We start from the raw sequence: 24,161 nt of genomic DNA, 5'->3' as shown, positions 1-24,161 counted from the left end.
GCTTGTCATCACTAATGATCAACAAGAAAGGGTTTGAAAAGTTCTTTGAGATATTTACTTGAAAATACCACCAAAATTTCAGATAAGTACCGTATCTGAGGTAAAGCTACTATGTACTGAGAATGATTTCATTGTGCTTTGCATACATTATATTGTTTGGTCCTCACAACATGTTGGCAAGGTTGATATTATTATCCCTATTTTACAGATTAGAAAACTAGGGCAGAGAGATTCAGTAACATTCCCAAGATCACACAGTACTATAAATCTAAAAATTATGTTATGTACACCTTTTTTAAAGTCACATTTTCCTGTACCCAAATTATGAAGAACCATAGAAAGAATTGAAGAAATAGGCTTCATGATATATTTTTTCTTCTCATAGCAGGTGAATTTACTTTATTCTTCTTGCCCAAACTGTAAGATATCATGTTGGGCATGCCAACTAAAGAAATGTCACTAGCCATCCAGCTCTGTGAGGATTACATCCTTAGCCACTGCAGTCGCTCAACTTTAATACACCCTGAAAGGAGTTCAGGGTGGAAAACAGGAAAAAGGCGCACTGTACTCTGGGCAAACTGGCAGGACAGGCCTTCAGATAGATATTTTCAGGAGAAATTTTTAAAGAACTTGGATTCTTGCATCTTCCCATACCTAGAAAAGCACTAAAACCATTAACCAAGATATTTGCTGCTTGTGACTAGCAGTAATCTTCTACCAAGGGGGTAAGTGCTGGTTGCACTCACCCCCTTCTCCAAAATTACATATGTGCAGACCTCCCCCTTACCTCTTTGAAGCAGTTCCTCGGAGCTATCTGCAAGGATGTCTCCAGGCTATAGTTCCCAGTAAGTCCCCAAGTAAAACTGAAACTCGGAGCTCTCACACTGTACGTTTTTATTTCAGTCAACTGGCACCATTCATGTTACACAGATTTATTGTTCAAATGTGCTCAGCTTTTTCAGTAAAATTAGAAGAAACTCCAATTTTCCAACGGGTATATGTGCATTAAGAAAACAACTACCATGTGATTTTAGATATGGATGCTAATTCCTAAACATTAGTTATTATTTCTGCACCCAGGTGCTTAGAATGTTTAAAATGCAGTATATTCGTGTGGATTTTTCAAGTATTTTGGAGCATATATGAGACATGTTTGTGCATATCTAAGTTTTATACATATGTATTTATTTTAAGTTATATGAGTACTGAGTACAGTGTACATACAGGATATGATATTCACATGTTATTTCATTTTTTGAGAGAGCTTAACCGTCACAATTATTAACTGTGCATAAAATCTAAATAGCAGATATAACATACTGTATAGGTCTGACTACTCATTCAGAATAGCCGTTCTTTGCTTTTATGATATTGGGAAGAGAAAAGAGTTAGTAAAGAAATAGAAGCATTCCTCAAGCCCCGCTTCTCTAAAACATATTCCATATACTCTCCTGAACGGTCTGGAATATCCTTCTCTGCAGCTACCCCATCACCCTCTCAATGCAGTGGGAAAGTCGGTGGGTAATTGGGTCCAGATTGGAGATGTTTAAATATTCATGAGGCTGGCAGGGGACTGGAAGGGGGTGACTGTCTAGAATGGGGGGGGGGCCGGGGGAAGTGATTAGTCATTGAAAGCTAGTGAACAATTCTGAGAAAGAGATCGAGAGACAGGGAGGAAAAAGAGGGATAGGCAGCGAGTGGGTGGAGAGAAGAGAAAAGAGGAAGAGAGGGAAGAGGAGAGAGAGAGAGCATGTGCGGTGAGCAATAGCTGTGGACCTTACAGTTGCTGCTAACTGCCCTGGTGTGTGTGACGGAGAGAGAGAGAGAGAGTGAGAGAGAGAGAGAGAGAGAGAGAGAGAGAGAGAGAGAGAGAGGGAGAGGGAGGGAGAGGGAGGGAGAGAGAGTGCGCTAGCGCGAGAGAGCGAGTGAGCAAGCGAGCAGAAAAGAGGTGGAGAGGGGGGGAATAAGAAAGAGAGGAGGAAAGGAGAGAAGGCAGGAAGAAGGCGAGGGACGATACGACCATGCTGTGCTGTATGAGAAGAACCAAACAGGTAGACCTAAAGATTTTTACTTCTTGCTGTTGTGAAATTACCAGAGTGCAATATTTCCCTGTAAAGGTAGAAAAAATATTTGAACCGCTTCTGCTCTGGCCATGGTGCTTGCGTTTCCTTAGCATATGGTAACTGATGCTTGCATCCCAGCTTTTATTCTATTCTTTCACAGTCTGCTTTTGGAATGCTGCTACTAATTAGGATGAGGTTAGAAAAAATACGCCTGTTTGGCTAGAAAAAAAAAAAAGATTTTTTTGGCTATTAGTAAATGTTCAGCGTTTTAGGTCTCTGGTTTTGCGGATGTGGATATGGAAATGGGTGTGGAGGAGAAGATATGAGCTCTACCTACAAGATGGGGAGGCAATCCTTTATATTATTTGCAAAAAGCAAGGTTGAAAGAATAATATTCAGTTATGAGTATTGCTTGTTCTATCGTACAATTTTTTCACATGTGCTGCGGAAGAAGCCTTATTTCCTACATGCATGAGCTTCACATGGGTGCAGGTATTAATGGAAACACATGTGAAGGTTTAATTAATTTATTTATTTTTCAATGAATGAATGAAACTGTAATTTGGGAGTTTTTTTTTTTTTTTTTTTAAGAGAATCTAGAGATAACTGGGGCTGGGGGCGGGGGGGAGAAACTGGCCGAGTAGAAGGGGAAAATCCCCTTCCCAAGACCAGCAGCCGATTGTGCACCAGCTGGTCCGAGGAGAGGGTGGACCACGCCCCTAGGAGATTCGAGCTCCGATGGGATGGGAAAGACGAGCCGAGTATTACCTGTTGGAAATCAGGTCTCTTCTGCCCTTCCTTTGCATCCTACCTGGAATTGTAGTGACCAAAGACGGACTAACATTCCGGATAATAAGCATGGTGACTCATTTTCATCAGGAAGAAGGACACAAACAAGATAAGCAAGAATCAGAGTCCCCTTCCCCTCCCCCACTGCTCAGGTTTTTCTTCCATTTCAAATTGCTCACTTGTTTCTTGAAAGACGTTTTAGAAACTTGATTGGGGTGAGGGGTGGGGAAGAATGACTAGTACGGTATTCCGCAGCAACTGACAGTGCCGCGGCATTCTGCAAAGGGAGCTTTCAAACATTGACCGGAACACGTTTGAGTGATATTGGCGAAGGTTAAGGAGAAAAATGGGTGTGAGATTTGGGTGAGTGTGTGCTTGTACGTGTGTGTGCGTCTCCCTGCGAGGCGAGGCGGTCTTGGTCAAAAAAGACCTTTGCACGTTGATTGCTTTCGGGGTGGGGTGCAAGAGATAGGATATGGGCATTATTCCTGTGCAGGTATTGCATAGGGGGCAATTTGTAATACACTCGCTGAATTCGAAGGGGGTGGAGGGAGAAGTGGAGAAGGAACAGGCTGCCAGCTTTGCACATTTAGCCAGAGCCCTGGAAGCGGGGCTGGGGGTGGAGGGCAGGGGGCGGGGTGGTGAGGATGAAGAAGGAAGAGGAAGGGGAAGGGAGACAGAAGCAGAATCTCAGAGCAGTGAGTGGAGAGGGTGGAGAGGCAGGGCAAAAACAAATAGACAGATAGATGATAGATAGATAGGGAGATAGATAGATGATAGATAGATAAAGTATCAGGCACCTGGGGTTTTGTGAGTGGTTTGTGTAAGGGTGTTTGGGGAAGAGCATGAGAGTCTTACATGTGGTACTTCCCTAAACTGCTATATGATTCCGGAGATTGATGCTTCCGCTGGCTCATTTTTCAAACCAGGACATTTCCTCTCCTTGCCTTCCTTCATTCTAATGCATAAATGCAGTAGATACAGGTGGCTGGGTTAAGCACACTGTCAAGGAAATGCTCTGAGGTTGCCCACCTGGTGAGCTGCAGAAATAAAATTTAGGAAGGTGGAGCCCTAAGGAAGACAATGCTGTTCATTAAAAAAGCTTTAATTTGGGGGAAGAAAAAAATATGCTGGTTTACAACTTTTTGCCACCCTATGTATACATATACATGTATACACATGCCCCCTCTGACAAAGGAAACCAAGCATGATTTTTCGAAAGGGAATTGAGGCTAAAGAAATTCCCTTCCCCAAAAGGGGACAGCTGCCTTCACTTGGGTCTTCTTACTGACAGCCCCAAGTATTCACTAGGATATGTGCAAAGTGATGAAGCCGAAATTGTGTGTTTAGGGAGTTGTAGAAATTCACATGTAAATGTGTACAGTATCCACATACTTTACGTACAACAGTCATGTGTGTACTCTGTGTGGTTTCCGTATGCCGGCATGTGTTTTTGCATAATTCATATTCAAGACAGAAAATTGAAAGGTATAGAAATAATCCTATTTTGCCATAAATTTTATACATGTGTACTTCTGTGTGAAATGGTCATGTCCCCTACTGACCACTGCTGTGTATCATTCACATAAGTCAGTATTTAGGATGCCATTAAGTCAGACTAAAGGAAATGGTGTATTCAGGGCGTGGGCTCACACTACACTGACTGGCATTTCTATAGCCTGAGTACTTAGATCTCACACAGGTTTTGTGCTTGTGGGTGAAATGATCCTATATCATTCATGGCAGAATCCGACTGTGTTTATCTTTTTTCTGCCATCTATTCATAACCCTAGCCCTTAATAGGGAATAAAACCAGGGCAAAAACCTGCAAAGGTCTAAACTCTGCCACACCCATGAAACCCAGCAGAAACGTGGGAGGGGGCTGGAGGGATTGCACTTCCTTCCTCTTCCACTTGAGCTGCATAAAGAAGCCGTCCTGGATTTCCAAGTTGTAATACATTGCGAATGGCTGAGAAGAAAGCATAAATGATCTTTATTAGCCACTAATTACCACTATAGATTATTATAGCAGAAAGAAGAGAATGAGAGTGGGGTGGAGAGGAGAAGATGGTAAAGGAGTAGTCAAAGGAGGAATAAGATAAAAGAATCCCTGACATTTTATTGGCTTCTCATTTTTCAAATGTCTTGAGGCTAACTTTAAATAGCTTAATTACCATGCATTTTACAGATGATGAAAAACTTGCAAGATCTGTGTCCACAAAGCAAGAAAACTGCGAGGTGTTTCTTTTGTTTAAAAATAAAGACTTTAATTTGTAATCGAAGTAAAAAGACACCAGCGCAAGCAAGAAGCCCTTCTAGCCCTCAAGCCTTCAACCCCCATCAACATCTGCATTTTTCCACATACAACAAATAATTCTCATCTTAGCGGGATCTGTGGTTCAGAATTCCAACCTGGCTGCGCTTTTCCCTTGCAGTGTTGGAAAGGTGTGGAAGGATGCTGCCTTGCTGCTTGGTGCAGATTCCTCCTAGTGATAAACTGGATTCCTCCTGAATCTCACCGAGCCACACCCAGTGTCACCCAGGGACTAAGTGAATTAATTAAATGGAAGCATCGTACTTACTCTAATTGAAACTGTTCTTTTTTTCTTTTTTAAATGGTGATTTCTATCACACATTTCCAAATTTAAACAGAAGAAGAAATCATTTAAAGGGCATTTTTTTTCTGCCAAATTATCTAGACTCGCAGAGAATCTTAGAGAATTAATGGTGAATCTAGAAATGCATTAATATCTGGTGACTCTATAATGCCTTCTAACCCATGCCAAGGTGCATACACAATGATCCCTGCTCTCTCATGCTGACAGCCTGTAACTCTGCTCCCTTCCTTTCCCACCCATGCTGAGGCAATTGGGATAAGAAAATATAGGGTTAACTTTCTCTCTTGCTGAGCTGGCAAAACTACAGAAAACCATTCATGCTTTATGCTAAAGGGCAGCACTCCTGTTCACTGAGAGGAAGAGTAGCTTAGGGTCTCCTTCGCCTCCATCATAGTGAAACTGGGACTGATGAATCTACATGCTTCAGTTTTACCTGGCTCCACAAGGAAAGGGGGGGGAGTGTCTTTGAGGCAATGGTAGGTGTATATATTAACCAAATGTTTCCCTTGCTCATATTGATAAAGTAAGACAAGTCTGAAATCTTCCTCTAATATTAAAGGGGCATTTCAAAGGATGCACATACTCAGGTCATCAAAAGAGAAGATACAGCATTTACCTAATCACTTCCCTATTAGCTGTCATAGAGGCATTTAGGCAACCAATCATGTCTGTTGTCAATCAAAGAAGTGACTGCGGGCAGGAATTCTCCCTTCTGAGTTTCTGAAGTGTGGTCTGGTTGCCCCTGGTTAATCTTCAGAACATTCTCTGTGGTACTGGGAAGAGCACTGTACTGAGAGTCCTTAGTTTATACCACTGACTGATTCTGTGATCCTTGACTGAATCACATAATCTAGGGCTTCAATTTCCCTATAGTATGGAGACTTAAAAAAAAAAAAAAAAAGAAAACGAACAAACAAAAAACCCAGCATGCTTACCTTAAAGGTTTTTGTAGGGACCAAACAAAACTGATATGAAAACAAAGGTCAATACAAATGTAAGAAAATTTTCTCTCTGAGGTTTGCAACATGAGTCTTGGCTTAGAAACTGCCAGTCCTTCAGGAATGTCAAGTGCCTACTATGCTTCCTTTTCCTGTTAGAGAGTAGTTCCTTCTGCTCGTCGTTGATTCCTCCTCTTCATCACTCCCCATTCACTATACCATTTACTTTAATAAGGCTTCTGTTCCCAGAATTCCGTTGAAACATATTCTGAAAAAGACACCATATCCAGTGACTCTTTAGTTCACATCTCATCTGACATGTCTTTGGTATTTTGTATTGTTGCCCATTCCTCTTCCTGAAACTGTCTCCTCCTTTGGCCCCATCATAGTTCCCTCTCTCTTCTCCCTCTCAGATAGGTCCTTCTCCATTCTTCTTTGCTGGCTTCTTTCACTCTCTCCCTCCCCAAATATCAATTATCTCCTGGTTATTTATCTTGATGCCTTTCTCTTCTTATTCAACACTCTAATTCTAGGTGATCTCATCCACCTCCAGAGTTTGTAACCACCTGTGTGATTTCCAAATCTGTGGACTGGATCTCTCACCCGAGTTCTGATCCCTAGATTTCAGAGACACCTATGTTCCTTAGGAACAAAGTCAAACGCAGTTTCTCCCATTTTGTACCACTTAGTCGTCCTCCAAATTCCCACCCTTATTGCTGTAACTCCATCTATCCAGCTTCCAAACTCTAGGAAAATGGGAGTGATCCTAAAAGTATTCTTTTCTTTCAGTCCCCAAATCTAGTTAAGACATTCTTTGATTCCAGTTAAAAAGGTTTTGAATTCATCCTCTGCTTTTTCATCTCCACCACAAATAAGCTGATTCTGACGTTCATTACCTCCCATCTGGACAAAGACAATAGCTTCTTACATGGACTCCCTGCCTCCATCTTCCTCTCCTTCCGCTCTTGCAAATAGCATTGCTCTTATCTTTACCTAACACAAGTCTGATCAGATTATTTCCCTCCTGACAATCTTCTAATGGTTCCCTGTTAACAGTAAGCTAAATACAAACTCCTCAGCATGGATTGCATGATCTAGTCTTCCTTTTTTTTTTCTTTTCTTTAATTTGGCCGTGCTGAGAGGCATGCGGGATCTTAGTTTCCTGACCAGGGATCGAACCCGTGCCCCTGGAAGTGGAAGTATGGAGTCCTAACCACTGGACGGCCAGAGATTTCCGGCATGATCTAGTCTTGACTATCTTTCCAGTGCCATCTTCAAGCACCTCTTCTCTCAACGACACTACATCAGTATTTCAGGCCTGCCTTGATGTCTTTGCTTTATGCCTAGAAAATTTCATTTCCCTCTCAGAATAGAAAATTGCCACTCCCCCCGTAAGAGTTAGCTCTTTTAAGCCATTCTTGTCCTGCCTCATGTTAAGTTTTCTTCTACCTTCTTTGTGACCACACTGTAGTTTGTACAATCACTATTATATCACTTGTTACACTATACAACATTTGTTTTTTCACATACTGGTGTCCATACTGTGAGCTGCTTAAGGGAAAGGGTGAAATCTTGATTATTTTTCTATCGCCAGTGCCTACCACAATGCTTAGCACATAAAGTAACGGATTTTAACTGTGGATATTCTGTTTGCTAAATGAATACAGAACTAGGTTTACAGTCTTTCCATAAGTTGTGGCATGTCTAAATGGATGGACCACTACTAGATTTTTTTTTAATCTATTGGCATCAAATTTTGAAGTGGAGCTAATCATCATTGATTCTTGTTATTGACGTATAGACATGAAAACCATCAGTTTTTTTTTTTTAATTGAGGTATAGTTGTTTCACAATGTTGTGTTAATTTCTACTGTACAGCGAAGTGGAGTTCCCTGTGCTATACAGCAGGAAAACGATCAGTTTTTAATGAAAGCAGACACAAAATACAAAATGAGCCCAAGTATACTGTGTTGCTCCAAACTATTATAACTGGTACTATCTGCAAACCTCCCTTTGATGTCCACCAACCAGTGTACCAGCCGCACCCTCTGAGGGTAGGAGAGTCCCAGGTTAGACACACAGTTATCATCATCTTGTATCTTCTCGTGCCCTTCCTTTTGGGCCCCAAGTGCTTACACCTATTGCTTTGTTGCACAGCTATTCCAAATAGTCCCTGACGCAATCCCTCACTACTCTTAGTTATTTCATTGATCACACAAACTTTAAAAAATGCTTGTAGTGTTGGCCTGTGCTCAGGGGCCCACGTGCAAGGATTAATTTCAGTTTCATTTGGGTATCTTTTCTGCCCACCGAACTAGCCACATGATAATATTCCACAAAGTGAAATCTTGCATGAAGGTAAAGGGAGGTTGAATGGTAAGTAGTCCCTCAAATGTCTGTTAAATGAATGAGAATCAGGTCAGGTTTATCTTTCTTAGGTTTGAATTGGCTGAAGGAATTTGGATTCTGAGCTAGGCCTCTTGTGGCCAATATGGGGCACACTGTGGCTACAGCTTTACCTGAAAATACTCGTTGCCAGACCCTAAGTGGTGGATTTTCTCTGACTAAATTGGCATGGCCTTGAGAACAGTAAGACAAAATGATCTATTGGTGGAGTTGAATAGTGTTTCGCAGTCTCCACACCCTTATTTTATATCTTGCTCATGGCTCTCAATCTCTTTCGATCTCTTTCTTTGAGTTGTCCTATTTTTTTTTCTCCTCCCCTCTGGTCCAAGTGGAGTTTGTCTAATTAAGTAATGCCAGCTCATTCTAGTGTTTAGTGGGCGAGACCGTAACAGGAGACTTTTAAGAAAAAGTGTGTCCCTTCCAACTTTCCAAATAGGTATTTTAGGCAAAACAGGTACATTAAGGTATGTCTGACACATAGTAGCCTCTCAACAAAAAATATTTATTGAGGGAATAAATGTAGGAAGGGAGGGATCATCATGATGGGCCATTAGGGGATATGTTTTGGTACAGAAGATCATAGCTATGTACCTGTTGAGAGGTGGCTCTGTGTAAATACACACTCAGCTCTGTTGGTCCTCTCAAGGTGGTGGTGGTCAAAGTTACAATTCCAGCTCCTGTCTGCTTAGAACAGAGTGATACCCTTGCAGTGAGTTCAGGTTGTAGAATGGGAGTGTGACCCTCCAGATTCCCTATCCTTAATTATTTACAGATCTTATTTTCTTAGATGTTGTTTGTTTAATGTCCTGTTTCATGTCTTTGTAGTGGAATAAACCCTACCCTGGGTTCTAGACCCGGCTCTGCCAATTGCTTGTCGTGTGACCTTGGGTAAGTAACATCATCTTTCTGAGCCTCAGTTTATTCATCTATATAAGTGGGCACATAAAAAGAATATACTCCAGATCCAAACCTGCCTTTTCTACTAGGCTGGTGTGAGGCTCACATAAAGTGGTAAAAATAAAAGTGCTTTGCAAACGATGTGTTTTTCAAGTGTAAAGTATTATTAACTGAGGAATTCCACATATTGAAACCTAAAGTACTCACAGTTCTATGCCAAGAAGTACCCTTGCTCTCTGTATAGAATATACATCCATTTCCCATTCCTACCCCTCCTCTCCTATTCTCTACAGAGTAAATATTAACCTAAACATGCTAATGGATGGGAGCATAGCATATCTTTATCATTTCCTTCGAAAACTTCAGTGACAGAACTTAAATAAGCAGATATTCGAATTGTCATGCGACCCCAACGATCAGTTCAAAGGCAGAAATATGCACTATTTTTCTTTTTATCTTTTTCTGTTTTAGTCTGTTCTGCACACTTAAATTTCTCTTCCCACTTGCTAAATTGGCTGCTTCTCCCCTATCCCCATCCTCCCCCCCCCCCTCACCTCACTTCCAAACTGGGTTCTCAGCACTAAGATTACCAGGCATGCTGTGCTCACATCAATCACATGAGAACCCAGTCAGGCAGAATAGTAGAGAGGGAATGTGGGGCTGATTGGGAGATTGAAAATGGGGATGGAGCCTGGTTGGGGAAAGCACTGTTCAAAGATGATCATCTGAGCACAATTTTCATACAACCTCAGGGTTTCTCATTGCATCAGGAATTAACCTTGATCAGAAGTGGTATACAGTCCTGAGCCTTTTCCAACTCAACTCTAATACCATAAATAATCTAAACTTTCAGGATCTCTACAAAGGGCATTTCAGTTCTCCTGCCTCCCTGGTTAATTGGGATGTTATCTATGTAATAATACAAAATTTATCCAATTCTCATACAAGCAATAAATTCTTGCAACCCAAAGGATCTGATTTCTTAGTGTATGGATAATATTTGAAAATATTTTTAAGCATAACAATGGGATCAAGTTTGTCTAAGAGATTTGCTTTTCCTAGAAGCCAGAAGTTTAACATAGAAAAATTAATATCATGGATATTTTGAAAACTACTTTTATAAAGGGGGCTTATATAGAGTTTGATAGAAAGATACATTAACTAGAAATTTGCAAATATGCAGGTGTCCAGAGGGAAGCAATTATTTTTTGGATTATATTTACAGCTGGTTAATGATCACCTTTAATCTTTCACTCTAGCCACTTCTCTCTGTCTCGCTCTGCCTCTGTCTCTGTGTGTGTATGTGTGTCTGTCTGTCTCTGTCTCTCTACACACACACACACACACACACACACACACCCATGTACTTGTATTATTTATGTCTCCTTTTGTTGGGTACAAGTAACAGACACCACTTTTAATGGTCTAGAAAAGAGATCTATTGAAAGGAAACTAGATATCACATGAAATTAAGAAGCTGAACAGCCAAGCTTATGGGAACCAGGGTAGATCTGGGAACTTCAACATAAGGAATTCATAGACTTTCCTTCTGGAGCCCTGCATTTAAAAGACTCAGTTACTAACAACCCCAGCTTCTCTGGCTCTCAATTAGGAATTCTAGCTAAGAAACAGAAATGTATCTATGTACATACACATACACAGAGAGAGAGAAAAAGAGAGAGGGAATATGAGAGAAAGAATGAGACTGAATGAACCTGACTGGTCCTTCTCAGTTCAGCTAGTTACCAACAGAACAATCATCTCTAACTGGATGAAGGGCCAGATCACGTGATTTAGACAATTTCTGGAAACTCACACCTGTGAATCGAGGGGGAGAGTAAACTGGCTGAGAAAGAGTCTCCTGTATGTCCATAATAGGGAAGCTTACCGGATGAGGAGGGATTTACCTCAAATGCAGCAGATCACTATTTTCCCTTTGGCTGTTTTCATTTAGCCTGTATTATATATGCTTATTATTGGTAGGGTTATCACCACCGATGACTCGGAAAGGAAGCAGTAACCACACGGATAACTGATCTCATGAGGTTTTATACCTAAAAAAGAAAAGTTAGGGCAAATCTCCACAGCTAGAGTTGACAAGCATTGTTTTCACTTTTTTCCAGAAGCTGGACTCTGGCAGGTTCCACCTGACTAAGAGGGATATCAGCTATCATATGCTCTTGCTAATTTGGCATGGTATAACTTTGATCTAACTTCTCCTTTTTGGTTTGTGGGATTGTTTCTGCAAAAGGATTGGGCAATAACGGGTATAAAACATCTCCCTTGAATTTATATCAGAGAAATGCTACTCCTTGATATTAGTCATCTCATTTTGAATGCCCTTAAATTAATTCCAGCAGTAATCATCATATTTATCTATTTTTAGCAAATTGGCACTTTCTAAAACATTGAGCTGTTGTCTCCATATGCACCAGTTTGCTCTAAATGTAGAATTTTGGTAATTAGCTTTACATCCATTATTTGTAATCTCAGTTCCAATAACTATTCAAAATGTTATTTTTAAATGAAAATTTGAAAGACCCTAATGTCTTCCCATTAATGACTATATAAAAGAGCTAGATGAAGTAAAGAAAAAATAAATGAAATGATCTCCAAAGGTTAAGCAAACTCAGGAATTGGCTGCTTTCCTAAATGGCTTCAGAACCTCTTAGTCAGCACAACCAGCCTAGGAACTAGCCTAGACTAGGAGCTGTTAAAATGCAAATCCTCTTCCCACTCCTACTTGCTTTTTGGTTCAGAAACCAATTTACCAATTTGGAGTATAAACTGAGAAGTCAAAGCTCTTCTTAATAGCCAAACTAGATCCTCAACAGCTAGTCTAAAAGATGCATTGCACAGTTCTACTCAAACCCCAGTAGAGGCAGCAATTGTCTCTGATATTTATACACACACAAAGCAAGGCAGGATTTCTTTAAAGAGAAATTATTGGTTTCTAAATACCTAACTTGCAATTAGATTTCTAGATCCATATTGTATTGAGGGCAGCCCCACTTTGGCTATCCAGACTCTTGTGGGGTTCTAATGGGGGAAGGGACATAAGCATTGAGTATATTTAGGGTGGGCATTGCCTTTTAAAGCCCTTTTCTTTAAATCTTTATTTGAGAGATGTAAAGGAATAATGAGACTTTATAAGTCATCCACCTTAAACATCCCCCATTTCATCTTCAGCTAGGCATTTGGAGAATTTTTCTTCCAAAGTTTTACTGGATTAATATTTCTAAAAATTTCTGAGATTTTCAAAAGGAAAGAGAAAATATTATCTCACTTAAAAAATATTGGCTCTTTCTTTAGGTGAATCTGATTTGGGGGTTTGATTTATTCCGTTTTGGTAATTTATTTAGTTTTTTCTGAAGAGTAAGCACCATTTGCAATCTTCCCTTAACCACTGCATTCCAAGGACTTTTTTACTCCAATGAAAGAGAAGGCGATTTTGTTTTCTTTATGGCCTTGGAAAGCTACTCTGGAGAAATCAGGTTTGTATTTAGTATTCATTTGAATAAATCTTTCATGCTAATCTAAATTCAGTGCTCTTCATGTCTTTGATTGCCTTTGACTGAGAATACGGAGTGATAGCTTTAGATAAGTCAGCCAGATTTGTGTTCCATACTTATGGACAGTTAACTGGAGAGCTGTATAGAAAACATCAACAAGATCTAGTTTCTTGCATACTTTCTTTCATCTTGAACTTCATACCCTACCCCTTTGGAGTGAAACCAGTATAGAAGAAGAAATGAAGAGGACTATTCTTGAAAAGGGAGGAGGAGTTATAAAATAGAATTACTGTTTGGAATTGGGCCATTGTCCTCCAGTGAAAACTGTCATGGAAACGTAAGACCACAGATGGCTCAGACTTCACTTCTGAACATCATCTGGAAGATACAGTAAGCCCAAGAATAAGAGTATTTAGGAAAGAATCCAAGAAGTGTGGGCACTAGTCTACTTAAGTATACTTAAGCATACTTAGGACCCAATTCAGTTTTTATCCTCACTTAAGTGAAAAGAAACGTGATTCTTGGTAAAAAAAAAAAAAAAAAAAAGACTATGTATCTTTCAGTAATTATGGGTTTTCCTGTAGCCTCTATAATTCTATGTTCTCATTCTAGTGTCACTGGAAACTGATTGGCTCATGTATAAGCTGAAGTTTATTTTATTAAGTATGTCTTATCAAAATTGCTATTTTTACTGAACTTAGGTATATTGTAAAAATCCATCCATAAAGGACCAAACTATGAGAACCACAGGAAAACCAATAGAAAAATTAACTTTCCCATAATCCGAGATTTGCAGATATTAAAAACATTATTATTTTTTCTTTTATTTTTTTGTTACCACCTTAGAAAGTGTCATGTTAAGCTAATTATCTTCTCCCTAGATTAGACCTCTGACTCCCCTACTCTTGACAATATCTTTTTGGAGACACCAGACATTCCTAGTTATGCAGCTCATAATATGGAAATACTCTATCTTCCCTCATGAAAGCCATACTGTCAGTTACCAAATTCTATTTGCAATGTCTTTTATGTCTTTTTCCTTCTTCTGCCAGCCTTTCTTAACCAGCATTCTACAAGAGAACCAAGCCCTAACACCTTAAGGCCCTAAAGCCCATAATTGTAGGTAATGAATTAATCTCTTTCCTGTACATCTAGAGCAGTACTAGTTACACACCATACTTTGCAGAATGGAGGAAGCTCTCAAATCATTTTTTTAAGGGTTCTGTGGTTCACATGAGAAACCCCAGGTAAGAAAGGCTGGATAGTCACCAAAATTCCCTGCTTTCTTGGCATCATCTTTGCACACTGCCTGCTGGTTAATCTTACTTTTCAATCCCCTTTTTCTCAAAATTTCAATGGTTTTTCTTTGTTTAGAGCATCAATTCTAATTTATTTATTTATAGTTGTTTTTCAGAATCTGGTACCAATCTATTTATTTATAATTGTTTTTCAGATTGTTTTTCAGAATCTGGTACCAATCTCCTATTCTTGCCTTACCTCCTACTGGCTCTGCCATTGACTAGACTTGTGAATTTAAACAAATTTAATCTCTCTGGGCTATCATTTCCCTCTATATAAAATAAAAGTATTGAACTAAATTGTCTCTAAGGCTTTCCAACTTATAGAATAGCATGTTCTATAGCAAAGCTCCTCCTCCACTGTGGCACTTTGTCTTAGCCACACTTAGCATGAATTTAAGTATTAGTGTCCCTATACTTTTGTTTATTGTCATTTCCACTACTTGGAAAGTCCCCTTAGTGCCGAATTCAATTTCACCCACACTCTGAGGCCTGAATCATGAGTTATCTCATTTGTGAAGGCTTTCCGGATGGCCAGTGACTTCTTCCCCTCTTAGATCTTCAGTGTCACATGCTACCGGTCCTGTTTATTCAGCCTTCACTAAACAGAGCCCTACTTGATTATCCATTGGTATTTGTATGTACCTGATCTTCCCGAACTAGTTTGCAAAGTCTTTGAAGGTAAGGTATCGAGTTCAGAGCCTGGCTCAAGAAACACATTTGATTGTCTCTGAGGGAGTTTACAAGACAAATAGATGGATCTGTAAACTCTCAGAAAGACAAGTGGAGCTATCTTGCATGACCTCTCTGGGACATTTGAAACCATGAAACATGCCTTCTCTTTACTTTCTTGGCTCCATAACACCTATTTCTGCTGTTTTTTCTCTTCTCTATCCTTGGCTTCACATTCTTTTTTTTTCTCCCTTGGCTCCTCTTTCTCTCTCCGCCCCTGAAAAGTTGTTGTTATGCAGGCTTTTGTCCTTATTCTTGCAAGTTCTTAGTCAACAGAAGTTCCAAGACTAATCTAATCTGTGCCCACAACTCCTACATGACGAATGGGTCTCAAATTCTCCAGGCTCTCTAGCCAAGTCTACTTCCCGGGCTCTAGAGCTTTGTATCTAACTGTCCACTAGAAATCTTGTCCTGATGACCCACAGGAGCCCAATCTCCACATGTCCTAAAAGTAAGTCTTCAACTCTTTTTCCCAAATCTCTTCCCCATTCGCATCCAGTCATCTAAATGGAAATGGAACCCTGATTAATTCCCCCAGTCTTCCTTTTATTGTTAGATGCTACTACTTTTTCTAGTTTCTATAAGTAGAAAACAAACAAAATAGCCATTCGTTCTTCCTTTGCCATCACCCTCTACCTCAAAAATACGTCATCTCTGTCCCTTTTTCTTCATCTCCACTATCATCTCTAACCCAGTTGTCTCTCATGGAGACTGACACAACAGCCTTCCCATCTAATCTCCTGTCTTTCACCCTCAACCTTTTATAATCATTCTCCCCTCAGTAGAAAGAATGGTCTTTTAAAAAGTTTCTATCAGATCATGTGTTTCCACTATTTAAAAACCTTTGATAGCTTCCTATTCCACATAGAACCAAAACCAAACTCATTACTGCTAAGGCCTATAAAAGTCTACATAATCCAGGACTTGTCCCCTCTCTGAATTTTTCTTATAACCAAACACTTCTTGCTCACCAAGTCTATTGGCCTCCTTTTAGTCTTTAAAACACACCAAGCACATTCCCTCTTCAAAGCCTTTGTGTGTGTTACTCTCTCTACCCAGAATTCTCTTTCTCTTACTCTTTACTTGAGACACCTTCTGTGACAAATCCATCTGAGTGGTGCCCAGGTTACTTTCTAACACATCACCCCACTTCTTTTGTTTTCTTTAAGAATTGTTCTCAATCTGATTTTTTAAAAATTTACTTGCTAATTTTCTGGTCCCTGCCTATCTCTTCAAACTTCAAAATCTACCCCTCTTCACATCCCACACTCCACTGTAATTGTACAATTTCATGGAACAACCCATGTTACTTCATCCTTTCCCCCTTTCTAAACACTATTCCTTTTGCCTGGAATACCTTCCTTTCCCTTCTTTTCTACGTAACACCTTTCTAATGTATTTCCACAATGTGGCTAGAGTTGTTTTTTTCTTTGTGGAGACTCCCTGATCCTCCAAGCAGATATGTTGATCTTTCCTTTGTGCCATCATTGTGTCTAGTACATGCCTATGCTACAACATTCCACAGACTTAATTATAAATATTAATTTACACGTCTGTCTCTTTTGCTATTCTAAAATCTCCCTTTGTGTAGGAAGCATGTTTCGTTTATTGTCTTATGTATATAGCCTTAGTTCAATGCTTTGCACATAATAGGCTCCCATTAAATAGAAGTTGAGTTAATGGAGCCCACACATATGACCAAATATCAGTGTCTAATGAGTTGTATGTGATGGCAAAATTTGGTTAAGTCTAAGGCAAACATTGCCCACTTCCCACCAATTAATCATGGAACCTGCCCACTCTGGCTCACTTTATAATTAGGCACCTGATAGATATCTCACACAGAGCTAAGACTGCACAGACTTGGATTTCACCCAAATGGTGCCAGCTGGTTGCTTCAGCAAATAACAGTCCCCATTTTGTAGAGAGATACTTCAACATGGAAAGATAGCCATACTTGACAGTATAAACTTCTTATGATTTGGGCTAAGGATGAAGAACAGTTTAAAGTTATATATTTTTAACCCATTAATATGCCTTCCAAGCTAGGGGCTAAACCTTCAACCTTTTCATAATATCTAAAACTGCTGACTTCTGAAACCCCTCCCAGAGGAATCCTGGTGAAGTTTCACACCCTTCCTCTTTGTTAATGATATGACTTGTAGTTGCATGTACACATTCTCTTACTCCTTTTACTCTCTTTAATTTCAAATTAGAAAAAAAATATATGCACTATGATGCTTAATTGTTGTTTTTTCTGGTGACTGTCTATGTGCTATGGAAGCATCCACCTGTCTGATGTTGTTTATGCCCAAACTGATAAACAAAAGGAAAAATTTTCCTACAGGGGAAGGAAGAAACAAATGGCCAGGTAATCATTGACTTAACAATATCTAGCATATGTCTCTTACAAAAATATTCATTCTGGGGAGTGGAGCTGAGGAGGAATGGATTCCCCCTTGGAATTCTGGAGAGGGAGAAAAAATCTTCAGTGTAGTCTGTTTCCTTTTTAAGAATATATATGAGAATCAAGAAAACAGAAGAATGTTTCATGGTCATTAGGTAGCTAGGTCCCTTTGAACTAAAGCTATATAACATAGAGATTAAAAATACTTTTTTTGGTCTGGCTGGAAACTTAAACACTCTTTTAGATTTCTTTCTTCAGGAAATGATATTCTAAGTTTCAAGCTGCTAACTTGCAAAACAAACTTTGGAAACAAATCTCATTTATAGGTTGGGGTAATGCTCACTCCAAAATCAAATTTGGGAAGAACCAAAAGAATATAATTTTCCAGTTTAGGGAATGGATGAGCATAAGGAAGGCAAGCTGAAGCAGACTTCAGCTGAAAAAAATGAGTCACTTTTCTCAGTTGTACATTTTTTATTTCAGTAATTACAGGGGAGGTGGAAAAGATACATGAGTAGTTTGGGTTGCTGAGAAAGTAGATGACAGAAGCAAGTATTCAATGTTGGAGAAGTTGGATTGGTGGGATATGGTAGAACTTTAAAAGACCCACTGGACATGGGTGGAACCCTTGGAGCCATTTCTAGAAGATGTAAATTTTAAGTTGCCAATGACCTTATCATACTCCAGGAATAGCCAATAAATCTGGGTTGTTCTGATTAAACAAAATTTCAGCCTAATTCTCTGGAACTAAGAAGGGAGTTTTCCTTGGATTCCAGTGGGTGGTCAACAGGTCAGGCCTAAGATGGTACAAAAAGATTAGAGAATAGACTAAATAGACTAGAGGATAACAAACTCTACTAGGCACTCTATCCATATAAGCTTTTATTTCCTCCTAACATTAAGTGGTTCTATCTTCACCACCTGAAATGCTTTCTTTCCTCCATCTGCCAAACTATGTTTTGCCTCCAAAAATTCTGTTGAAAAATCACCTCTTTTATAAAATCATTCCAGACCTTTCCTCATTCTCCGTCTGGATCCATGCTGCAATCACTATAGTAACCTCCCTAGTAAGTCTTCTCCCCCCATATAGTTTATGTGTGTGTGTATATGTTGCACATATATATGTATACATACAGAGAGAGAGAGAGAGAAAAGAGAGAAGAGAAAGAGCATTTATATGTTTTGTACTTACTGTCCTTTTCTGTTTCCCCTAGACACTGCTTAAGTTTCATTCCTGGGTTCGCCACTGTTCCAGATTTCACAAGGCACTGTTCAAGGCTTCCTACTAACTACCTTTTTATTTAATCTCCCAGGGAAAAGTTGTCATTCTCTTTCACTATATACCTGATGGTAATAATTATCATTGATTAGTAGAGGTAAAGGGATCTTAGAGATTATCTAGCTGTTTTTTTTTAAACTTCTTTTGAGCCACAGAACTTTTGATCCCAGATATTTCTCAGAATCCAAATACATAAACTAGGTAAAAGGTGCTATTTGGCCAGAGCAGAGTTTGGTGGCCCAGCCTTCTGTCCTGTCAGTCCCCTCCTCTCTGCTCTGAGGCCCCTCTGAGGAAGCCTGGGGAGCAGAATTTGGGAAACACTGATCTATGTCCAATCCTTCATGGTGCGGATGTTGGGAAGTTAAGGTATTCAGCTCAGAAAGGGCTGAGCTGGAATTTCTTCCTATGTCGGTGCCACTTCTTTCAGAGGGGTAAAAAGAGGATCATGCTTTCAGTTTCTGGATGTACATATCCCTAAGTATTATAAATTTGTGAAGTCAGCATTTATGTGCTTCATAAATGGACAGGGTTCTTTCACAAATGAAGACTAGAAGTTTTTGTGTTTTCCACCTTTTGACTCATTTATCTTATTTTTCAATTAGTCTTTTTTTTATCAGGACTAACTTTGTGAGAAAATATTTTCCTCAAATGTTATATGAAAGTCACTTATTCTTTCAATAAACATTTATTAACCATCTACTAAGCCAGAAATTATGCAGAATACTGGAAATATAGAAATAATTTTCTTAGAAAAAGGAACACTCTCTACCCTCAAGTAGCTCACAGTATAGTGTGGTAGACCTCTCTATGTCTATTTCAAAGTGTGTATTCTACAATGTGCTCCTGGATAATTTTATTAATCTCAGGTGTATTTTCCTAATTGTTCAGGGATGTTTTCCACTGTAGGAATGCACTAGTGTTTCTTCTCATGTAGATGTGACTATCCAATCTGCCTTGGAGACCTGGAGGGTGAGTTTTGTGAATAAGAGAACATTCATAGGTATTAAGACTTAAATACTGCAAAGCCAGAGGCTTTTTAAGGATTAAATGTGTTAATATATGTAAAATACTTGGAACTATACTTGGCATATAGTGAGCACTAATGTTAGCTATTGCTTGTTATTGTTGATGTTGTTGATGGTGATGATTTGGGGTCTATGTTAAAGGAATCATATGTCAAGTATTTTTTGGTAGGAATTCTTCAAGGACTAGTTTCTGGATTTTGTGTGTGTGTGTGTGTGTGTGTGTGTGTGTGTGTGTGTGTGTGTGTACATGTCTAAGGTTTAAGGAACTTGCAATTGGTTAATTGAGAAATGAGATACTAACGTTCTGATTTAAATTTTGCCCACCCTGTGCTCTCAATAGTTTTTAGGACTAATAGATATTGGTTCTTGGAGTCTGGAACTCAGAGATATAATTAGCCTATCTTACAGATGTGGTCAATAAAATAAGAATAGAAGTTTAAGTTTCCTTCACACTTAGAAGGTACAGAGGCTTATCGCTTCCAGGCAACTGGAATGTGAGCATCTCAAGACCTAGACTCAGCCACTCTGAATCTTCAAGGAATGATGTAAAGATGCAATGGCAATGATAAATTATTCTCAGAGATGGTGGCATTTGGAGTCTGGGGTCTGTGTTACCCACGAACTGATGTCCTAACCAGTCAGGGGTCTCACCTTGACTCTGTTTCCTGGATCCAGCTTGCTTTCCTTGGTTCCTGCCTATCTTTTGAGTCTTGTTCTCTGGCCTTCCCATCAATAATTTGAGCTCTGCTATTATCCGAATCCAGTCTAGTTTCTATGCTTGCACGCAAGAATCTGACTGGTACAATCCTGTACTCAAGAAATCAGACCAAAGCTACTAATATTTTTCACTGTGTTATGGCAGCAGCCTCAGGGCTTCTGCTCTTGCTGTTCCTTCTGCCTGAAATGCTTCATTCACATCTATTCTCAGTGACTTTTGCTCCCTTACCTCCTCAGGGCTCTGCCCAAATCTCACCTGTGTAGATCTCTTCAAGGAGGCTTTCTCTCATCATCCTATATAAAGCAGACCCCACCCCACACTTCCTTTCTCTCCTTCTTTATTCTCTTTCATTATACCACTACAAAAATGCTTATTTATCTCTCCTTTTACATTTTAACTGTTTAAGTATTTGGGGAGGATTTTCCTGCTGTGGTAAATTTATACTCATTAAATTGTCAAATATGATGGTGTTATTTATTTATTTGATGCAGGTGCCGTAAGGGAAATGCTTGCATTTGCCACTGGCACCATCTGGCTTTGACTGATTATTGTATTTTACCTGATAGTCTTTGGACAGGACTATCAGCGTGATGAATGGGTGAGAGTGGGAGGAGTTCAAACACTGGTTGAGAAAGGATAACAAACCTGTAGCAATAAGTCAGACACCAGGAGGCATTCTAAACACTGAATAAGATAGAACATCCATCGCATGTCCTATTTGCATTCCAGGTTACACTTCAAAGAGTCAACGTGGCAAAAACATTCCAAGATAAAACCAGCAAGATCTTCTAGAAAAGATTTGAGTTGCCAGGCAAAAAGAAAAATCCTTTGTGGTTACTGAGTGTGCCGTGATTCCACATGGCTGTAGCTGCAGCTAGAATTCTGCATCTACGTTTTCTCAGCATCAGTAACTTATAATCTGATGGAGATTTAAATAAAAATGAAAAATTTCAAGACATTCCAACATCCTAAGAGAACAATTGATTTGTGGGCATTAAAGAATAGAATGCAGAATAGCAAATGGTGGCACAGTGGCCAGGCACTGGGTTCTGGGGTTATAACCTGATCTTGAATCAAAACCTAATCCCCTGGCATTCTCGAAGCCTGATCTTCATCAGAGGCTTCATTCCAGGACAGAAGTGAGGTGGTAACTTTGCTAATGTGGGGCATCTTCAGCATGCCTGGATCCCTCTGACATTCTCATTGAGGCAGAGAGCCTAAAAAAACTACCATTCAATCTTTCTTCTTTCCCCAAAGAGAGACATCTTTAAGGTGCATGTATGGCTGGCCCCTATATTATTTTGGTCTATCAATAGATCACCTATCACTTTCATAGTATCTAAAAGTTAGAAGCAATTTTAGAAGTCATCTTGTCTATGAAATCATTGATTTATTCATTAGGAAACATTTATTAAGTGTCTACTATAAATTAAAGGATGTAGACTGAAAAAACGAAGCACATATGCTTGTCCCCTCTATAGGATGCATGAGTTCCTCTCCATGACATCATGATGAGGTCGGAGTTCAGCCTTCACTGGAATATCTCCAACATTTTGGGTGTTGTTGCTATTCATTTATAGCACTCCTCAATAGAGAGAAAGCAGGTTAACCTCACTTAAAAGGGTAGCAGGGCCCAACCAAAACTTTGCTTACCCGCCATCATTCAAAAAGTCAGATGCAGAATGCTTGAAGTCAAAGTCGAATACGTGAAGCTCTGGACAGTTAATTTAGTGAACTCATTCACCTTTGTCTTCTTGTCTTGATCCCTGACAAACTTCACTGTGCCTCGCCATTCTTCATGCTCATTCCAGAGATGGGAGCTAAATACCAAATTTGGATATTTGTAACCAATGAGTTCTATTCTCTTGTTGCCACAAAAAAAATCTCCAAACCTCTTTTTTTTTTTTTTTTTGCCACACAGCATGCAGGATCCTAGTTCCCTGACCTGGAATCAAACCCACACCCCCTGCAGTGGCAGTGTGGAGCCCTAGCCACTGGACCTCCAGGGAAGTCCCCTGTTGTGTCCCCAGACCTCTTAATGTATTTCAGAACACTTTCGCTTCTTAATGAATGAAGATTCATCAGCTCAGTTTAGTTTTGTTTGCACAGAAAAATCAAGCTTTGGAATAAATCTAGAGCATTAAAATGAAATTCCTACAGTTGTCAAATGCTTTGAAATATCTCAAGAAAAACACTTATTGAGGCTTTTCAGCATTTGGCCTTGGCAAGAATTTAGGTATTAAGAGTTCCCACAAAATGAAAAATAAAATGGCATGCAAATATATACACATGTACACAAAACCCAGACTATGGACTTTTAGGGATTTTTGAGATTTCTAGTTTGGGTCTAAGGTGATGATCAACTGTCATTTGTCGGAACTTTGGTTTAATAACAATTTTAAGAAATTGAACAGAGGACTAACTTAAAGTTTTTTAAATGTGCTACTAAAACCAAAACATATTAGATTATGCTTCTTGATAAGATTATTCTTAAACCATGATTTAAGATTCTTCTAATATTCCCTCACTGTCGGGGTCCAGAAACTCAGGGCCAAGGGTAAGTCAGCCTTAGATAAACAGATTGTATGGCCTAGGCCACCAATCTGTCCAGCATTTGTGACCTATAAAGATTCTTCCTGCAAGCGTCTCTGCTTATGCCAACTGTTTATATGCACAGTGGCAACTTCCAAAGCTGTCATTCCCAGGTTTGCTTTGCTTATACAACTAGCTGTTACTGTGTTGGGACTTTCTTTCTTTCCTTCTTTCTTTCTTCTTTCTTTTCTTTCTTTCTTTCTTTCTTTCTTTCTTTCTTTCTTTCTTCCTTCCTTCCTTCCTTCCTTCCTTCCTTCCTTCCTTCCTTTCTTTCTTTCTTTCTTTCTTTCTTTCTCTCTCCCTTTCTTCCTCCCTCCCTCCCTTCCTTCCTTCTTTCCTTCCTTCCTTCCTTCCTTCTTTTTTCCTTTCTTTGCCAAGAAAGGTTCAATTAACCCATGAGTTTGGTCAAGAATAGAAGTTGAAGGGCAAGACCTGAAAATTACAGCATTTAATTTTGCACAGTGTCTTGATGATGGAGCAAGGACTCAGGGATGGTTACTATAGGTGGAGATTCAGAAAGAGTCTAATGAAAGAGCATGAGGGGGCGATCACACATATGCTTCAAATCATTCTGAAGAAATGGAAGAAAATAGAAATAATCTAAGACAAAAGAGGGGAAGCTCTGCAGCTATTCTGAATTAAGCACATACCCTCAGAACTATTTGCAGTGCTCTAAATTAGTAGATTGCCACTTCTTCTAGAGAGGATATAATCAGGAAAGATCTCAACCACAAGAGACCCCTCCACTGAGAATTATTTGCAATTTGGTGCCATATTGTGTGTCAGAACAGTCTCATCCTGTTTTATATGTTATGTATCTCTGTCCAGGAAACTAAACAACCAACTCATGTGTCCTGAACCCCTACTATGGACCTAACTCTGTTACT

The 24,161-nt window shown here is 39.5% G+C and overlaps 1 protein-coding gene across 1 annotated transcript in view; it reads left to right on the top strand.

The window, feature by feature from the left end:
• Positions 1 to 2,021: 2,021 nt before the first annotated feature.
• The window catches only part of GAP43 (growth associated protein 43), a gene marked incomplete at its 5' end in the record, with an annotated part of 93,007 nt that continues 70,867 nt past the window's right edge, over positions 2,022 to 24,161 (top strand). Inside the window, one exon of the mRNA XM_082655534.1 lies at positions 2,022 to 2,051. Within this exon, the coding sequence (XP_082511660.1) occupies positions 2,022 to 2,051 (30 nt within the window). The remainder of the gene's footprint in view (positions 2,052 to 24,161) is intronic.

This window comes from Grampus griseus (assembly GCF_964374135.1).
Source record: "Grampus griseus genome assembly, chromosome: 5".
NCBI lineage: Eukaryota > Metazoa > Chordata > Mammalia > Artiodactyla > Delphinidae > Grampus > Grampus griseus.
Note: the sequence above shows the minus strand (reverse complement) of the source record. Positions and strands in the feature narration are given on the sequence as shown.